The sequence below is a fragment of the Suncus etruscus genome, chromosome 7 (assembly GCF_024139225.1).
Source record: "Suncus etruscus isolate mSunEtr1 chromosome 7, mSunEtr1.pri.cur, whole genome shotgun sequence".
NCBI classification, from domain to species: domain Eukaryota; kingdom Metazoa; phylum Chordata; class Mammalia; order Eulipotyphla; family Soricidae; genus Suncus; species Suncus etruscus.
Window position 1 is genome coordinate 100,659,772 of NC_064854.1, and position 15,107 is coordinate 100,674,878.

The window sequence follows — 15,107 nt, forward strand, 5'->3', positions numbered from 1 at the left end:
ATGTCAAATGTGTTTCTTGGGGCCAGAGCAATAGCACAGCTAAATGTGTAGGGTGTTTACCTTGCACGTGGCCAACATAGGACAGACACTGGTTCAATTCCCTGCATTGTATATGGTTCCCCGAGCCTGCCAGGAGTGACTTCTGAGCACAGAGCCAGGAGTAACCCCTGAGCACTGCTGGGTGTGACCAAAAAAAAAAAAAAACAGAAAAAGAAAAAAAATAATTTCTTTACAAACCCTCCTATGTAACTGGAGACCTTTTATCCTCCCCAGCATTTCAATATCATTTGTGTGTGTGTGTGTGTGTGTGTGTGTGTGTATGTGTGTGTGTGTGTGAAATTTTTGACAGTCAATCCAGTGATAGATCCAAACACATAAACCAATTGTTCTTCTCACTGGTTTTAGTAACAGAAATCTCATCCTGCTGTTTTCAGGCTTCATTCTTTAGAAGATTAAAGTTAGCCAAAATTTTAATTTTAAAAACAGGTTATCTTCTCTCATTTATGATACTCACTGTCTAACATGCACCAGCTGCCATCTATGTTTATTCTCTTTAGTATGCTGCCATGTATTTCAATAGCCTCAGAATTCATGATATATTTTCCCCTAATTTGCTAATTATTCATACTTCTTATCAACAGTTATCTCAATACTAGCCTTGTTCAGCATTTTCTAGCCTCCACCCCACATGCGCCATCACCACCATTAATCTCCCATCTATTGTAATGAGCAAATGTATTTGATCACCTCTTTACAGGCCCACTATTCATTATGCTATTTGGCAAACAGCCACCACTCTTTTGTTAGCAGCAACATCAATTCTTTTTGTGTGTGTGTGTGTGCATTCATAATATCATCTCTTTTTCTTTTAATGATGGCTTTCTACTTAGATGTAACCAAAGTCCTTTAGTAATAAGACTACTATATACTCAAGCTCATTTTCAAAATCCCAAGTTGAAATTTGAAATAATGAAGCAAAATATTTCAGGCACAGGATGTGTATTACCAATGGATGAATATTTGTGCCTATTACAGTTTTGAAAGAACACATTTGTACCTCAAAGTAAGTAAGAGACTTAAAGAAGAGCATTACTGTGGGATTAAGATTGGTTTGAGGGCATTGAATGTGTTCTAATATAATAAGGATCTAATATTTAGATCTTTATATTTTCTGAATGGAAGATATTACTTAAAGACTTCAATTGTCCTCTCTGAATTATTCATTTTTACATTCTTTTCTGTCTTCTCTTTTCTCTTTCTCCCAATCGTAGGTAGTTTTATATGGGTGCAAGGCTACCATCTAGACACCGAGAAATGGAATTTTAGAGCTGTCCTAGGCTAGGTATAGTCAAATGACTTAAGTTCTTAGTTATATGATCTTAAACAGAAGTCATCTGCCTCATCTCCTTAAAAACAAATTGCACTCAGTTGTTCTTCAATGTGAAACTACAGTCATTATCCAACTCTGCTGGTTGTCCCTAAGAATTAAAACACTTGAGGAAAATGGTAGAACTGATCACCAGATGAGTTCTTCAATGACCTCCTGAAGCAGTACACAGAGCACCACAAAAACAAAGTACAAAAAATGATACGGGAGGAGGATCACGTCAGTCCTCAGAGGTCACTCCTGACGGTACTCAAGGGACCATATGTGGTGTAAGATTAGTCACATACAAGGCAAACACCTGAATTACTATACTCTCTTATGCTAAATTATAGCTTTGTTTATATCCTATCTTTCTTTTGGGGGAACTTTCGGCCACACCTGATGGAGTTCACAGATTACTGATAACTCTGCATAGGGTTACTCTCAACTCTGTGCTTGGGAACCACTTCTTGCAGTACACATGGAACCTTGTGGAGCCAAGGATCCAACTAGGGTTTACCACATGCAAAGTGAGATCCTAAGCCTCTTACTCTCTCTCCATTCCTAAATTTTATTTATTTTGGGTCTCTCACTTCTTAAACTCCTGTAAGTCCACATGAGGTAGCATAACAGGATGTGTAGGTTGTAAAGTTAATATTTATTTACAAAAAAGTAAAATATTTCTGAATATACAATGACCAGAAATTATTTAAAATCAGGCATGTAATAAATTCACAATGTTCCTCTGCTTTGGAGCCACTCTCTGTGCTTAGGGCTAACTCATAGCTCTGCCCTCACGATTTACAACTGGCAGTCTTAGGGGACAATATTGGGTGCTGGAGACTGGCCCCTGGACAGCTGTATACAAGGCAAACACCCTATACATTGTACTCTCGCTCTGAACCCAAATCCACATAGTTCCTACCAATACCAGCCCATTTTACTTTTTTGGGGTGAAAAGGGGTTAAGAGTACAAAAAGTTTGGGGTCAGAGAGAGAGCATGGAGGTAAAGCATTTGCCTTGCATGCAGAAGGACAGTGGTTCGAATCCCGGCTTCCCATATGGTCCCCCGTGCCTTCCAGGGGCTATTTCTGAGCATAGAGCCAGTAGTAACCCCAGAGTGCTGCCCGGTGTGACCCCCCCCCAAAAAAAAAGAAGTACAAAAAGTTTAAGAAATCCAGCTCTAAACTACCCTAAACAATGCAAATGGATTCATTTCCTTCAACAGTGCCTTACTTTGTTACATCTTATATTTTATTCTGCTGTTTTGTAAAATTGTTTTGGGGTTTGGTTTTATTTGGGTTTTGGGTTAAAGCTGGCTGTGTTCAAGAGTTCAGGGCTCACTCCAAGCTGTGATCTCAGGGATCACTCCTGGCAGCCTCAGGGGACTATATGAGGTGCCAGGAATAGAACCCAGGTCGACCATATGCAAGACTAGTGACCTTGAATGAGGTGGTTCGTTCCATCTCTGCCACCCTACCTCACCCCTCCCCAATAGAAGTTGGGACTGATGGAGCCACACCAAACAAATGTGATGAGATTTATTTTATCATGTGGTTTCCTGGCAAGAACAAAGTAAAAGTAGGTGCAAATCAACTTCTTGCTGCCAATGTTACCAATTCAAAGGTCTAGATTAAGCATAGTGGGCCTAGGAAAGTCTCTATGGCCTACTACAAATGCACATATTCTTTTTTTTTTTTTTTGGGGGGGACACACCGGGCGGTGCTCAGGGGTTACTCCTGGCTGGCTGCTCAGAAATAGCTCCTGGCAGGCACGGGGGACCATATGGGACACCGGGATTTGAACCAACCACCTTTGGTCCTGGATCAGCTGCTTGCAAGGCAAACATGCTGTGCTATCTCTTCGGGCCCAAATGCACATATTCTTAAGGTGATTAAGTGAATTTTAATTTGGCCAAAGAGGGGCTACATAGAAAAAGAAAGGCATATCTTTTTTAACAACAAAAGTCCAGTGTTATCTAATTAGCAAAAAGTAGTGTCTTAGTAAAAAAAACCAATCACACTACTGTGTAATTGTGTTACTTTCAATAGAGGTAGGTTATCAAATATATATGTACATATATCTGAAGATATTTAGTTCTGTTATTTTTATGAAAGTTTTAAGGTAACTTACAAATTAAAATATACTTTTGTCAGTCCACAGGTCACCATACTCACAAAGGATTAAACAATTATGCAAATCAAATTCTAGAAATAGCTCTGGGTATCCCATCATTCCTCAAGATAGATAGATAAATTAAACATCGTGACTATGGGTTAAGAATCTTACACACTTATAGTTATTCTCTTTATCACTGCTGAATTGAGTACCTACAAAAGATATATTTTTGCCATTTCTCATCCATTGAGCACATTGTCATTAAACTTAGAACATACTGAGAAAATTTATAGACAAATGTGGTAAGATTAAAAGGGGGAATCATATATTGCTACATTAAAAAGAAGAAAAAAAGTTTTATGTATGCATTTTTAATTTTGTGATCTCTAAAGAATATTTTAATAAGGCATGTTTTACATCAGCATGGAAACTTTAATAATTTTTAAGTTTTTCAAATTTTAGCATATCTGCATCTTTGATCAAAAGAATCACTATATAATTTTATATTCCTGGTGTTAAGCAAGAAAAAAAGATTTCCATTATAGAAATCTATTCAGATTGGCACAATTTAGGTGATATAAATGTGTTCTGAAAAACATTTTAATGTACACTTTTCAACATCTTGCATGTTATCTTCCTCCTTACATATGGCCTTCCTCTTTATGTAGACTGGCCACTTGCAACTTAATTTATAAAGGACTAAAATATTCCTCCAACAGTTCAAGTTAGTATTATCTTTAGTAAACCTCTCTCCTTAATGTTATCAAGAAATAAGAAAATTGAATTTATGCCTTGACATTATAGCCTAAAACATATCTTGCATGTGTGTTTTGGAGTGTCTTCAAGTTTTCAAGCTTTCATATCTCAATTCTAAGCTGTTTATTCATTTAAATGTCTGCGCTCAGGTTACAGGATGAATTGAGTACCTACTAAACCATGCCCATTTTATTTCTTTCTTTTTTTTTTTACCAATAACATGAAAAAACATATAGACCTGATAACTCCCTTTTCCTCTTAGAGGAGAATGGGATGGAATTTCTTGTTTATTTTGAGATTTTACCTGGCTGTACTGAAGGTTTATTCATGCCTTTGGGTTTAGGGGATGATTCCTGGTAGGACTTGGAAGATCATATGTGGTGCCAGGAGTTGAGGTTGAGACAGGGGTAGCCATGTGCAAGGCAAGTAAGTGTCTAACCTGCTGTTATCTCTCTCTAGACCCTAGACACTCAGGTGGTCTCCTAAGCAGTGCTCAAGGATTCTGAGGCCACTCCTGTTGTTTTAGGGTTAACCACACAGTCAGTTCAAATAAGGACAAGCATACATCTATAGCATTGGGGACCAACAGGGCATGGTCACCATCCTATGGTTCTGGGATGGGCTTGGAAAGGGTTGGTGGGTGCTATAGTGATAAGGTTCAAAATCAGATCCTCAAGGATGCTTTGTGAACTCTCTTGCCCAGATCTCTGAGTTATCAACCTGGCCTTGAGGTGGGTGACCTGTAGGATTCTAGTCAGTTCTGCCATTTCTTTTTAATAATATCTTCACCATATCTTCTCTCAGAAAGATTTTCTGTAGCAAAACCTCCTCTATGAAAAGAATAGCCCGCCTGACTGATGCTTGAACATTAGTAGAGCAGGAATGGAAAACTTGGAAGAGAGAGTTTTATGGCTTTAGACATGTATTCCAAAAGTGGGGCTCCAGAGTGAGGAGTTCATGTAGTCAGAAATGTAAGGCATGGCCCAGAGGAGGGAACAAAGGGAGTAACATGGTTTATTTCCACTATTCCATTTCTCTGGCTTCCCTAGGTGGAGTGACCAGGGACAGAACACTAAGGCCCTGCTCAAAACCCTGATGATGGTGTTTCTGTGTCTCTACACTTTTTATTAGAAGCTCTCCTTTGTCAGATCTCAAATTTTACATGGTGTGCATCTGGAAGTACATTCGCTCAGTTTCTCCAGTTAGTGGTTGACTCCTTAGAGGAGGGACTTGAACCGTGTTTGTCCCTTTGGTTTCTGCATTGTCCATCACAGATCCTTAGCAATTTATAATACCTCTTGATTAGGAATTAATTTATGCTGTTTCTTTTAGATTTAAAAAACTTAAATAGGAGTTGGAAAGGTAGTACAGAGGTTAAGTTTCTGGCTTTGCATGCAGTTGACTTCAATTTGCTCCCTGTCACCTCATGAGCCCCTGAGCACCACCAGGTGTGACCCTCTCAGAAAATAGTATTTTAAAAGAGTTAAATATACAAGGGCCAGAGTGATAGTACAGTGGGTAGGGCACTTGTCATGCACACACCTGGGTTTGACCTCTAGCAACTCATATTTTCCTCAGAGCACTACCAGGAGCGATCCCTGAGCACAGAGCCAGGAGTAAGCCCTGAGTATCACTGGGTATGGATCAAACACAAACAAAAGGTTAAATATAAACTGATAATAAAGATACTTAAGGTACAATTAGAAAGAACTGACTTTATCCTTGGAAATGGGTAGAAAACAACTTACTGGTGGTGTTGCTCTTATATCAGTCAGGGGCAAAGCAGAAGATCCTTTGTTCATCACGTAGCTTGATGTCTAGGTTGATGATCAGAGTTGTTTTATACTTGGGGCAACTAAAAAATTAAAACTATGGTGGCTGGAGAAATAGCACAGCAGTAGGGTGTTTGCCTTGCATGAAGCCAATTCAGGAGACAGTGCTTCAAATCCCAGAATTCCATATGGTCCCCCGTGCCTGTCAGGAGTGATTTCTGAGTGCAGAGCCAAGAGTAACCCCTGAGCACCACTGGATATGACCCAACCCTTTTCCAAAAATTAAAAATTAAAAAATGTTGGCCTGGTAATAGGTATATTTTAATATTCTAGATTTATTTCAGTCTAAGAAATCAAATTTAGGACCAGAGAGATAGTACAGTTGTCCGGATACTTGCCTTTGATGCAGCTAACCTAGGTTAGCCTGCACACCATCTGGTATCCAGAGCCCACCAGAAGTGATTGTGGAGCATAGAGATGGGAATCAGCCTTGAGCATAGTTAGGCCCCCAAATAAAACAAAATCAAATTTATATCACTATTTTTTCAAGACCCAATTTAACAGTTAAAAGCTAAATGATCTGATAGTTGGAAAAAAGTGAGCTAAAAGAGTCAATTTATTTTTAAGATTTGTAAACACAGTTCCAGGAAATCAATAATTCCTGTCAGAGGCGTGGAGGGAATGGAGAAAATTTAAGTATTGTTGCAGTTAATTGTACTTCAAATTGCAGACTCCTAAATGTTAATGCCTGAAACAATGGTGCTTTCTATCTTGAAACCAGAAATCTGGAGATAAAGGGTTGCTTATTTTCTTACCAGCAGAACAATATTCAAATGGATGCCTCCTTTTATAAAAATTAATACTCCTGGACCATTATCTTAATTAATCTTGACAGTATCCTTTTCTCATGGTTGCATTATGTTTGCTGTGTATCCTAGTATCAAGTGTTAGACTCGAGTGTCACATTTCCATCAAAAACATCCTAAAAGAGAGAAGGACTAGAAGAAGAGTATTTTTTATTGATTTGGTTTGATTCTCATAAAGCTTTGTCCAAATAGGAGAAAAATCAGAGAGAATTCTTCGGATTGGTTGCTTTTAGCTTTATTTACTCCAGAAGCAGTGTCTAAGTGGTATAAAGAAAATTAATATTACAGTAGGAGATGGGTGGGTTTTCCTTGACTCGTGTTACCTCCTCCTCAGTTTCATTGGTCTCAGTAAGTCACACAAAATCACATATCTGCCAGGTGAATGAAAAGTAATCCTTGGAGTCAGTTGCACTTTATAAATTTAACTCCTCATGGTACGAACTTAAAATGATAGTAAAATGGGGAGCCGTTCTTTCTACCATGGCACCCAGTTGCAATAACATGAATTTGAAATAAATGCGCCCAAAGTGGTTTAAGAAGACTGAATGAATAGTGAATACAGACACAAATTAATATTCATTGATTTGTAAATGTTATTAATTTATTATTTTGATGCATTCACTAATCTAAAGAACACTACATTTTCCTGGTTGAGTTATTTTACTATAAATCAAGCATGGTCAGGGGCCACAGAGATATTACAGTGAGTCAGGTACCTACCTTACACATGACCAGCCCCAGTCTGATCCTTGATATTGCATATGTTCCTCTGAATCCCACTGGGAATAATCCCTGAGGACACAGCTATAAGTAAGTCCTGAGTATGCTGGATGTGGCACCAAAACAAAAAATGGTCAGTTCGTGATCGGGAAAACCATGTTTCTGTTAAATTATATTTATTTATTTATTTATTTATTTATTTATTTTTGTTTTTTGGGCCACACCCGGTGACGCTCAGAGGTTACTCCTGGCTATGCGCTCAGAAGTTGCTCCTGGCTTGAGGGACCATATGGGACGCCGGGGGATCGAACCACGGTCCGTCCAAGGCTAGCGCAGGTAAGGCAGGCACCTTACCTCCAGCGCCACCGCCCAGCCCCAAATTATATTTATTTTTATACGGTATCAAAAGACTTACTTTTTCAACTATTTCAGCACTTGTAGGTAAATATATTATATATATATATGTGTGTGTGTGTGTGTGTGTGTGTGTGTGTGTGTGTGTGTGTGTAAGCAATCTTTTCTATTGCTTTAAGTGTCAAGTATAGTGACATCATCTGTCTCACTAGTATATGTATATTATGCATGTGGTGGTAGTGTAGCATGTGCTATATTTGCTTTTCAAATGAAATATTTTGGCTTGGTTTATTTATTTAGTTTAAATATTTAGTTTGGTTTGGCTTATTATGGGGTCTCACTCAATTGTGCTCAAGGTGTACTCCTAGCTTTGTTCAAGGATCACTCCTGGTGGACTGGATGGACCATATGGGGTGCCAGAGTTCAAACCCAGGAGACTTTGTACAAGTAGGCAACCCTACCATTTATATTATCTTCATGCAACTCTACCCTTTATACTATCTCTCCCGTCTCAAAATGAAATATTTTAATGGAAGTATTCCCCCAATACAATTATCCCTGAATTAGTACAATAAATATTCTGAAAGATAATGTGCTTCTTGATTGTTTTTAACAAAAGTTCATGTTCTCAGACTCACTGATGATCCCAAACTTTGAGATATGAGAGCTTTTGCCTTGACATGGTATGTTAGCTTATTTTCCTGTATCTTTTGGTTCTTTTCTTTTATAGTTGGTTATTGTTTTCTTATTGACTTCACTTAAAATTGCAGAAGTTTCCATGTCTAACCATAGTCAAATCAAATATAATCAAACCATGTCTAAACAATGTCTTCCAACATCTAGGAAACCTGCTCAATATTGTTCTTTTTGGACCCTGTCAGCACTTAAGATAATTATTGTTGTTTTTGTTTTTTTTTTCAAATACTAAAAGTTTAAGAATGTCTGGATTACTAATTTCCTTTGGAAAAAAAATCCAGTTATCAGGTCCTTGTGCAACTTCTCAAGGGCAGTCTCCTGAACTAGTAGGCTCAGTGGACAGGTACCAGGGCATACCTAAGCTTTTAGCGGGGCTCAGCCCACCAGATGTATCCTCAGATTTTCCTGGTGGGTAGAACTAATTTAACCCCCATGGGGTTCCTCAAAAGGCCCACTGTGGACGCCTTTTTCCCCTGCGTGGATGGTTGAGGAATTTCCAAAGAGATGCCTGGCAGTACATTTTCAGCCAGTATTTGACTATCTCTCCTATGTATATATCAGGCAACATATTGGCCTCTATCAAGTAATTTGGCTCAGAAATTCCAGGACCAAAGTTTATTTGAGAACCCCTTTTTCTGGATATAGTCAGCCCTAAGAGCAAAGACAATTTTTCTCTTTGCTACTGCAGTTTCTGGTAATCAAGGGCATAACCAGAATGCAGATCTTGACCCTCCTTTAGAAATAGGGAAGCTCATTCTTGGGTATTTGGTTCCTCCCTTCACTTAACCTCTAAAACTATAGAGTCCAGTTCAGAAAGATCAAGTTTCTAGATATTTTTCTACTTCTTCCTAATCCTGATTTTGCATTTAAAGTAAGCTTGCAAAGAGTTACCTTGAGTTGTGACCTTCTCTCTTGTAATTTAAAATTTTTACAGTCACACCCATAGCTTAGGTATTGTTATTGTTATACTAGGCTTTGTGATTACATTTATTCTTCACCTGTGGCTAATTTTACCCCTATAAATTCCCCTGCTCAAAAAATTAAACTTGTCGCACTCCTGCCAGAAACGTGTTGACCCCACATTCTCTGTGTGGTTTCATTTATTTCATATTTCATATTCGGCCACTTGTGTTGCCCGTTTTCCTCCCATGAAAGGACTCTGTCCCATTAGGATTGCTGAGACACTAGATGCCTGCAGCAGACAGGGGACCAGAGAAGAGGTTACTGCTTGTCCTTCCCTGATTTGGGGCTAGCTGAGATTATTGATGGATGGCCCAGAGGAAATTAAGATCCACTAGTTCTTATTATGAGGAGAGAAAAATTTTCCAAATATGAGGCTGTCTACTCAGATTTGATGGACTTTACTGACAAAACTAAACAATATTGACAATTATTAAATAAACTAAATTGGTCACCGACACTTTTTATGATGTCTTCCTCTTGGACTACACACTTATTATTTGCTATTGTGCTCCACCCAAATTCATTTCAATATATTTGCTGTATTTATTTTAAAAAATCTTATCCAGGGGCCAGAGAGATAGCACAGCAGTAGGGCATTTGCCTTGCATGCAGTTGGCCAAGGAGGGGACCCGATTTGATTCCTGACATCCCATATGGTCCCCCAGCCTGCCGGGGGTGATTTCTGAGTGCAGAGCCAGGAGTGACTCCTGAGCACTGCTGGGTGTGGCTCCAAAACCAATCAATCAATAAAGTTTAAAAGAAAATTTTATCCAAATGAGTCATCTGCTCACACTTCTTAATGTATTTATTTTAAAGTTTTATTGGGGATCACACCAGGCAATGTTTGGGGGCTGCTCCTGGCTCTGTGCACAGGGGCCCAGAGGTACACATAGAGGTTCATATATAGTGCCAGTATTCAAACCAGTATTGTGGTTTTAGTCTCCTTATACTCTCTTCAAGCCTTAAAATTTTTTAGAACAATTTGTTTATGGATTCTTTCCTTTAAAGAAGATTTACAGGGGGTGAAGAGATAGTACAGTAGTTAGGACATTTACCTTGTATGTGACTGATCAAGGTTTAAAAATTAGCATCCATATGGTATGGTCTGAGCACCTCTAGGAGTAATTCCTGAGTGCAAATCCAGGAGTAGACCCTGAGTACCACCAGGTATGGCTCTAATATTTTTTCATAGACCTGGGTAGGGAGTTCCTTCTCAGTACTTGGGGACTCAGGGAGGCGGGTACCACTGATAGTTCTCAACCTGGGTGTGCAATATCTAATGGTTCGATGCTTGGGTCTAGTAATGTACTGCAGCCCCAAATTGGGGAGACCACCAGCGCTACATCTGTCCATAGTAGAAGGGGTATGGAAGGGCCATTCAGTGCAAGGGTCACGTTTATGGCTTAAAGGTACTCCAGGCCTTTGCACTGTATCTCTAGCCCAAGATTCACAGTATTATTTTTTCTTATATCACTGTGACTAAGGGTGGGGGGGGGAATCCCAAGCAGTAGTCAGAAAATTTGGGGGTCTTATGGGTGATTCTTAGCCAACCAGCAATTCTCTGCCACAGCAATTGAATACTGCTCCTGCCCTGTGATACCAAAGATACTTGGGCCACCCTGATAGTGTCTGGGCCTCCATCACCACACCTAGTAGTGCTCCGGAGTCTCCAGAGCTGCACCTGCCAATGCTCAGGGTACCATGTGGTGCTAGGAATTAAACCCAGATCAGGCACATGCTAGGCACGTGCCCTAACCACTATACTATCTCCTGGTTTCTTTATTTTGCATTTTAACAAGCTCCCAAATATCACAAACGTCTTGGATATGCTGATGGTCAAAGTACAGAATCTAAAACTAAAGACCTTGTACTAAGAGAACACAAGTGATGTGCTCAGATGCATATTAGTACCACTCAGAACCTAAAAAGAAAACAGCAGCAAAAAAGTCACTCCAGAGTGAAAATACTGGTATATTTGTATAATGCAAAGAGAGATACAGATATAAATCCTCAAAACGGAAGGTACATTAATAAAAATGTAGCATTATCAGCAAAAAATATTATACAGTACTTGCAGAATTTAGTCTTCAGTTTAACATTGCATGTCTAACAAAGAAATATTTTAAATTATCGTTCTCATTATTAATTTAAAACAACCATCAGTAGAACAGCACAGTTAACCTAGCATTTTTAGGAAATGCTTTGTCTCCTAAAAGTAGAGTATCATATTTATTTGATTCATTTATACCATGAATAAAAGAACAATTTTCAAAGTGGAAATTGGTTAAGACAGAATAAAACCGGGCTTCTCAAAGCACAAGCTGTTCCCCAAATCATTTAAATTCTTATTGGCAAAAAAATCACCTTAAACAACTGTGATTTAGTACTTTGCTTCTCAGCGCCCTCCCGATCCATGAACCATAACCAGCACAGACAAAATCATGCAATACTTGTAGTTTCTCCACACCATCACTAACCCAAACACTTTTTTTTAAAACTCTTAAAAGTTACAATTTTACAGAAATGTTTCCACTCAATATTGGTATGATACAGAGAGCAGTATACAGTATGTAGGAAACAAATCCTATTACTTGTTAACTGCTTAAAAAAAGAAAGAAAAAAAAAAAAGAAAGGAAAACACCCGCCTTGCCACTGACGCCACGGCCGCTCTTTAAATTCACTATTAACACTGGACGAAGTGCTCAGCACTTCCAAAGCACCCCAAGGCCGGCAATTCCGAGGGTATGTAAGACAATGTGCCTCCTCCCTTCCCACCCCACCCCACCCCACCCTGCTGCCCCTCCTTTCTTTCTCTGGCTTCCAACAGAAGACCCTCAAGAAACAGAACTTGTGAAGGCCCCCCCGGGTTCCTCTTCTGCACCGCAAAATGTAATGCCACTTGAGGTTGTCAAAAATAGCTTCTGTAGAAAACTGGCCATGGTCTTTAGGAAACGTTGCATGAAGAAAATTAGTTTCGCCTTTATTTTAGAAAAGGGAAAAAGTAATAGCACGAGGAAGAAAAGACGTCAGTGCCAGTACAAAGAACTCCAGGGCCTATTGTCAGGAATGAAAACATATTCAGGAAGACAAAAAAAATAAAAGCATGGAACTGGGTAGGGCCTGGACCTGAAACCCCTCCGCCTCCGTGGGCCTCTCCCAAGGAGCTGCGTCCACTGAGTCATTTTGAAGGCAGTTTAGGAAACTAAAAGGGAAGGAGGGATGGGGATTGGGAAGGAGAATGAGGATGGGGGGGGGGTCGTAATTCTGACACTGTCCAACAAGCCCCAGCGGGAGAAGGCTGGATGTGGCCAGGTGGGGCCCTCACAAGCCGATGCCCTTCAAGTCGCAGGGGAGAGTGGCCTGGGTGGTCTGGGGGCTCTGGCAGCAGGGGAACTGGGCCCTGAAACAGTCCCGCAGCTCCCGATTGAAGAGAAAGCACACGACCGGGTTGATGCCGGCCTGCGCGAAGGTGAGCCACACCGAGGCCGTCAGGTAGGCCTGGGGGACGGCGCCGGGCCGCACCAACACCCGCAGGTAACTGGCCACGACGTAGGGCCCCCAGAGGAGCAGGAAGAGCAGCGTGACGGCGTAGAACATCCTGCACAGCCTCTTCTCCGTCTTGAACTCCTCGAGGACGAGGAGCCGCCGGGCCCCGCCGCCGCCGCCGCCGCCACGGCCGGGCGCCGCGGGTCGGATGCCCACGAGCGCGGGCGGCGTGGGCCCGCGGCCGAAGCCCGCCGTCCAGTTGGCGGCCGCCTGGCCGGTGGCGCCGGGCCCGTGGAAGGTCCAGTCGTGGCTGACGGCGGGCACGAGGCGCGCGGGCCGCATCTTGCGGCGGTCGTGGATGAAGAAGAGCAGCCGGAGGTAGACGAGGTGCGTGGCGCCCACCACCACGGCTAGCAGCAGCAGGAAGCCCAGCGCGCCGGGGGCACCGTCGGGCCGCTGCTCCAGGGCGCAGGGCGCGTCCTCGTCCTCGCCGCCGCCGCCGCCGCCTCCACCGCCGTCCAGCACCGGCGGGAAGGCCGCGGCCAGGGCCAGCGCCCAGGCGGCGCACACTAGCATGGCGGCACACGGCCAGCCGGCCAGGCGCTCGGCGTAGAAGCGGTGGTGCGCGATGGCCAGGTAGCGGGTGACGCCCACGCCAAGCAGCAAGAAGGCGGCGTGGAAGCAGAAGAGCGCGGCCAGGAAGGCGAGCAGCTTGCAGCCCAGCGCGCCGGGCGGGGTCCCCGCCGCGGCCGCCGCCCGCCGAGCGGCCAGCATGACGGCCGGGAGGCAGGCCAGCGCGCGCAGCCCGTCGGCCAGGCACAGGTCGAGCAGCAGGTAGTACGGGGCGCGGTGCAAGCTCCGCTCCCGCACGATGAGCAGCGCGAACAGCACGTTGCCCGCCAGGCTCACGCACAGCAGCAGGCTGAGCGTGGCCAGCTTGAGGCCCAGCGCCGCCGCCTCGCCGCCGTGGCCACCGTGGCCGCCGCCGCCGCCGGGCTCGCTGGCATTCGCCATCGCGGCCTCCCCGGGCCCGTGCGCTCTCCGCCCCGGCTGCGCTCCCTGGGCCGCTGCGCGGAGATCGAGGGGCGCGCTCCTGGGCCGCTGGGGTTCAGCCCGCTCCCGGCCGACCCCGCCGCAGCAGCCCCCCGAGCCGCCGCCGCCGCCGCCCAGCCGCCGCCATCTCAGGAATGGTGCGCGCAGGAGGCGATCGCGGCCACTCCCTGCGCCGCGGGCTTCACTGCGGACACGGACACGGCCCCGCCGCCGCCGCCCGCAGCGCTCTGCATCCTCCACCTTCTCCGCCTCCGCCGCCGCCGCTGCCGCGCCTCTAGGCTCTGCCCCCCGCCGAGCCCGCCGCCGCCGCCGCCGCCGAACCCCCTCCCCTCCGCCGGAGCGCGCAGCGTGGCCGCCGCCGCCGCCGCTGCTGGCCCCGCCGAGGCTTCCCGCACCGCCCGCCCGGGCAGGGCTGGGGGGCACCGCCTCGGCCGCTGCGGGCCCGGAAGGCGGCGGGGAGGGAGGCAGGGCCCAGGACGCAAGGTGGCGGCGACAAGTCGCGTTTGACCCCCCAGGTAACGGGATGTCCGGCAGCGGCGGCGAGCGACGACCGCGCTGGCTGGCTGGCTGGCTGGCTGGTTGGGGTCACTCTGCGCGCTTGGGGTGGGAGGTGGCTGGAATGGCCAGGCTAAGAGGCCTGCGAGGAATGGGGGTGCGGCGGGGTCCCCTCCTTCCCGGCCTGCCCTCCCCTGTCCCCTAACCCCCCAGAAAGCTCATGATCAGCTAGAGTCAGGATGGGGATTTGTGCCTTTCTGTGCCTGGGAGCCCGGATAGGGGGTGGCAGTGCTCTGACTCTAGGGAGCTGTCAAAGCTTTCATCTCTCCCAACGTGCCCAGTTTTAACCACGAAGTTGGCACTGCTAGAATCCTCTCCACTGCATGTGCAAGGAAGCAGAACTTGAAGGTCCAGGGGCTTGACATCTAATAAGTGGCGGGATTGGCATACCAATTTTTACCA

General features: G+C 44.3%; 1 protein-coding gene and 1 pseudogene across 2 annotated transcripts in view; one reads left to right on the forward strand and one right to left on the reverse strand.

The window, feature by feature from the left end:
- GPR27 (G protein-coupled receptor 27) overlaps positions 1 to 14,111 on the reverse strand; it is a 481,267-nt gene extending 467,156 nt beyond the window's left edge. For both annotated transcript variants that reach the window (XM_049776921.1, XM_049776922.1), the window contains exon 1: positions 12,722 to 14,111. In XM_049776921.1, coding sequence (XP_049632878.1) covers positions 12,933 to 14,111 — 1,179 coding nt within the window. In that variant the 3' untranslated portion in view covers positions 12,722 to 12,932. The remainder of the gene's footprint in view (positions 1 to 12,721) is intronic.
- Positions 5,958 to 6,099, forward strand: LOC126014852 (uncharacterized; annotated as a pseudogene).
- Positions 14,112 to 15,107: the final 996 nt, after the last annotated feature.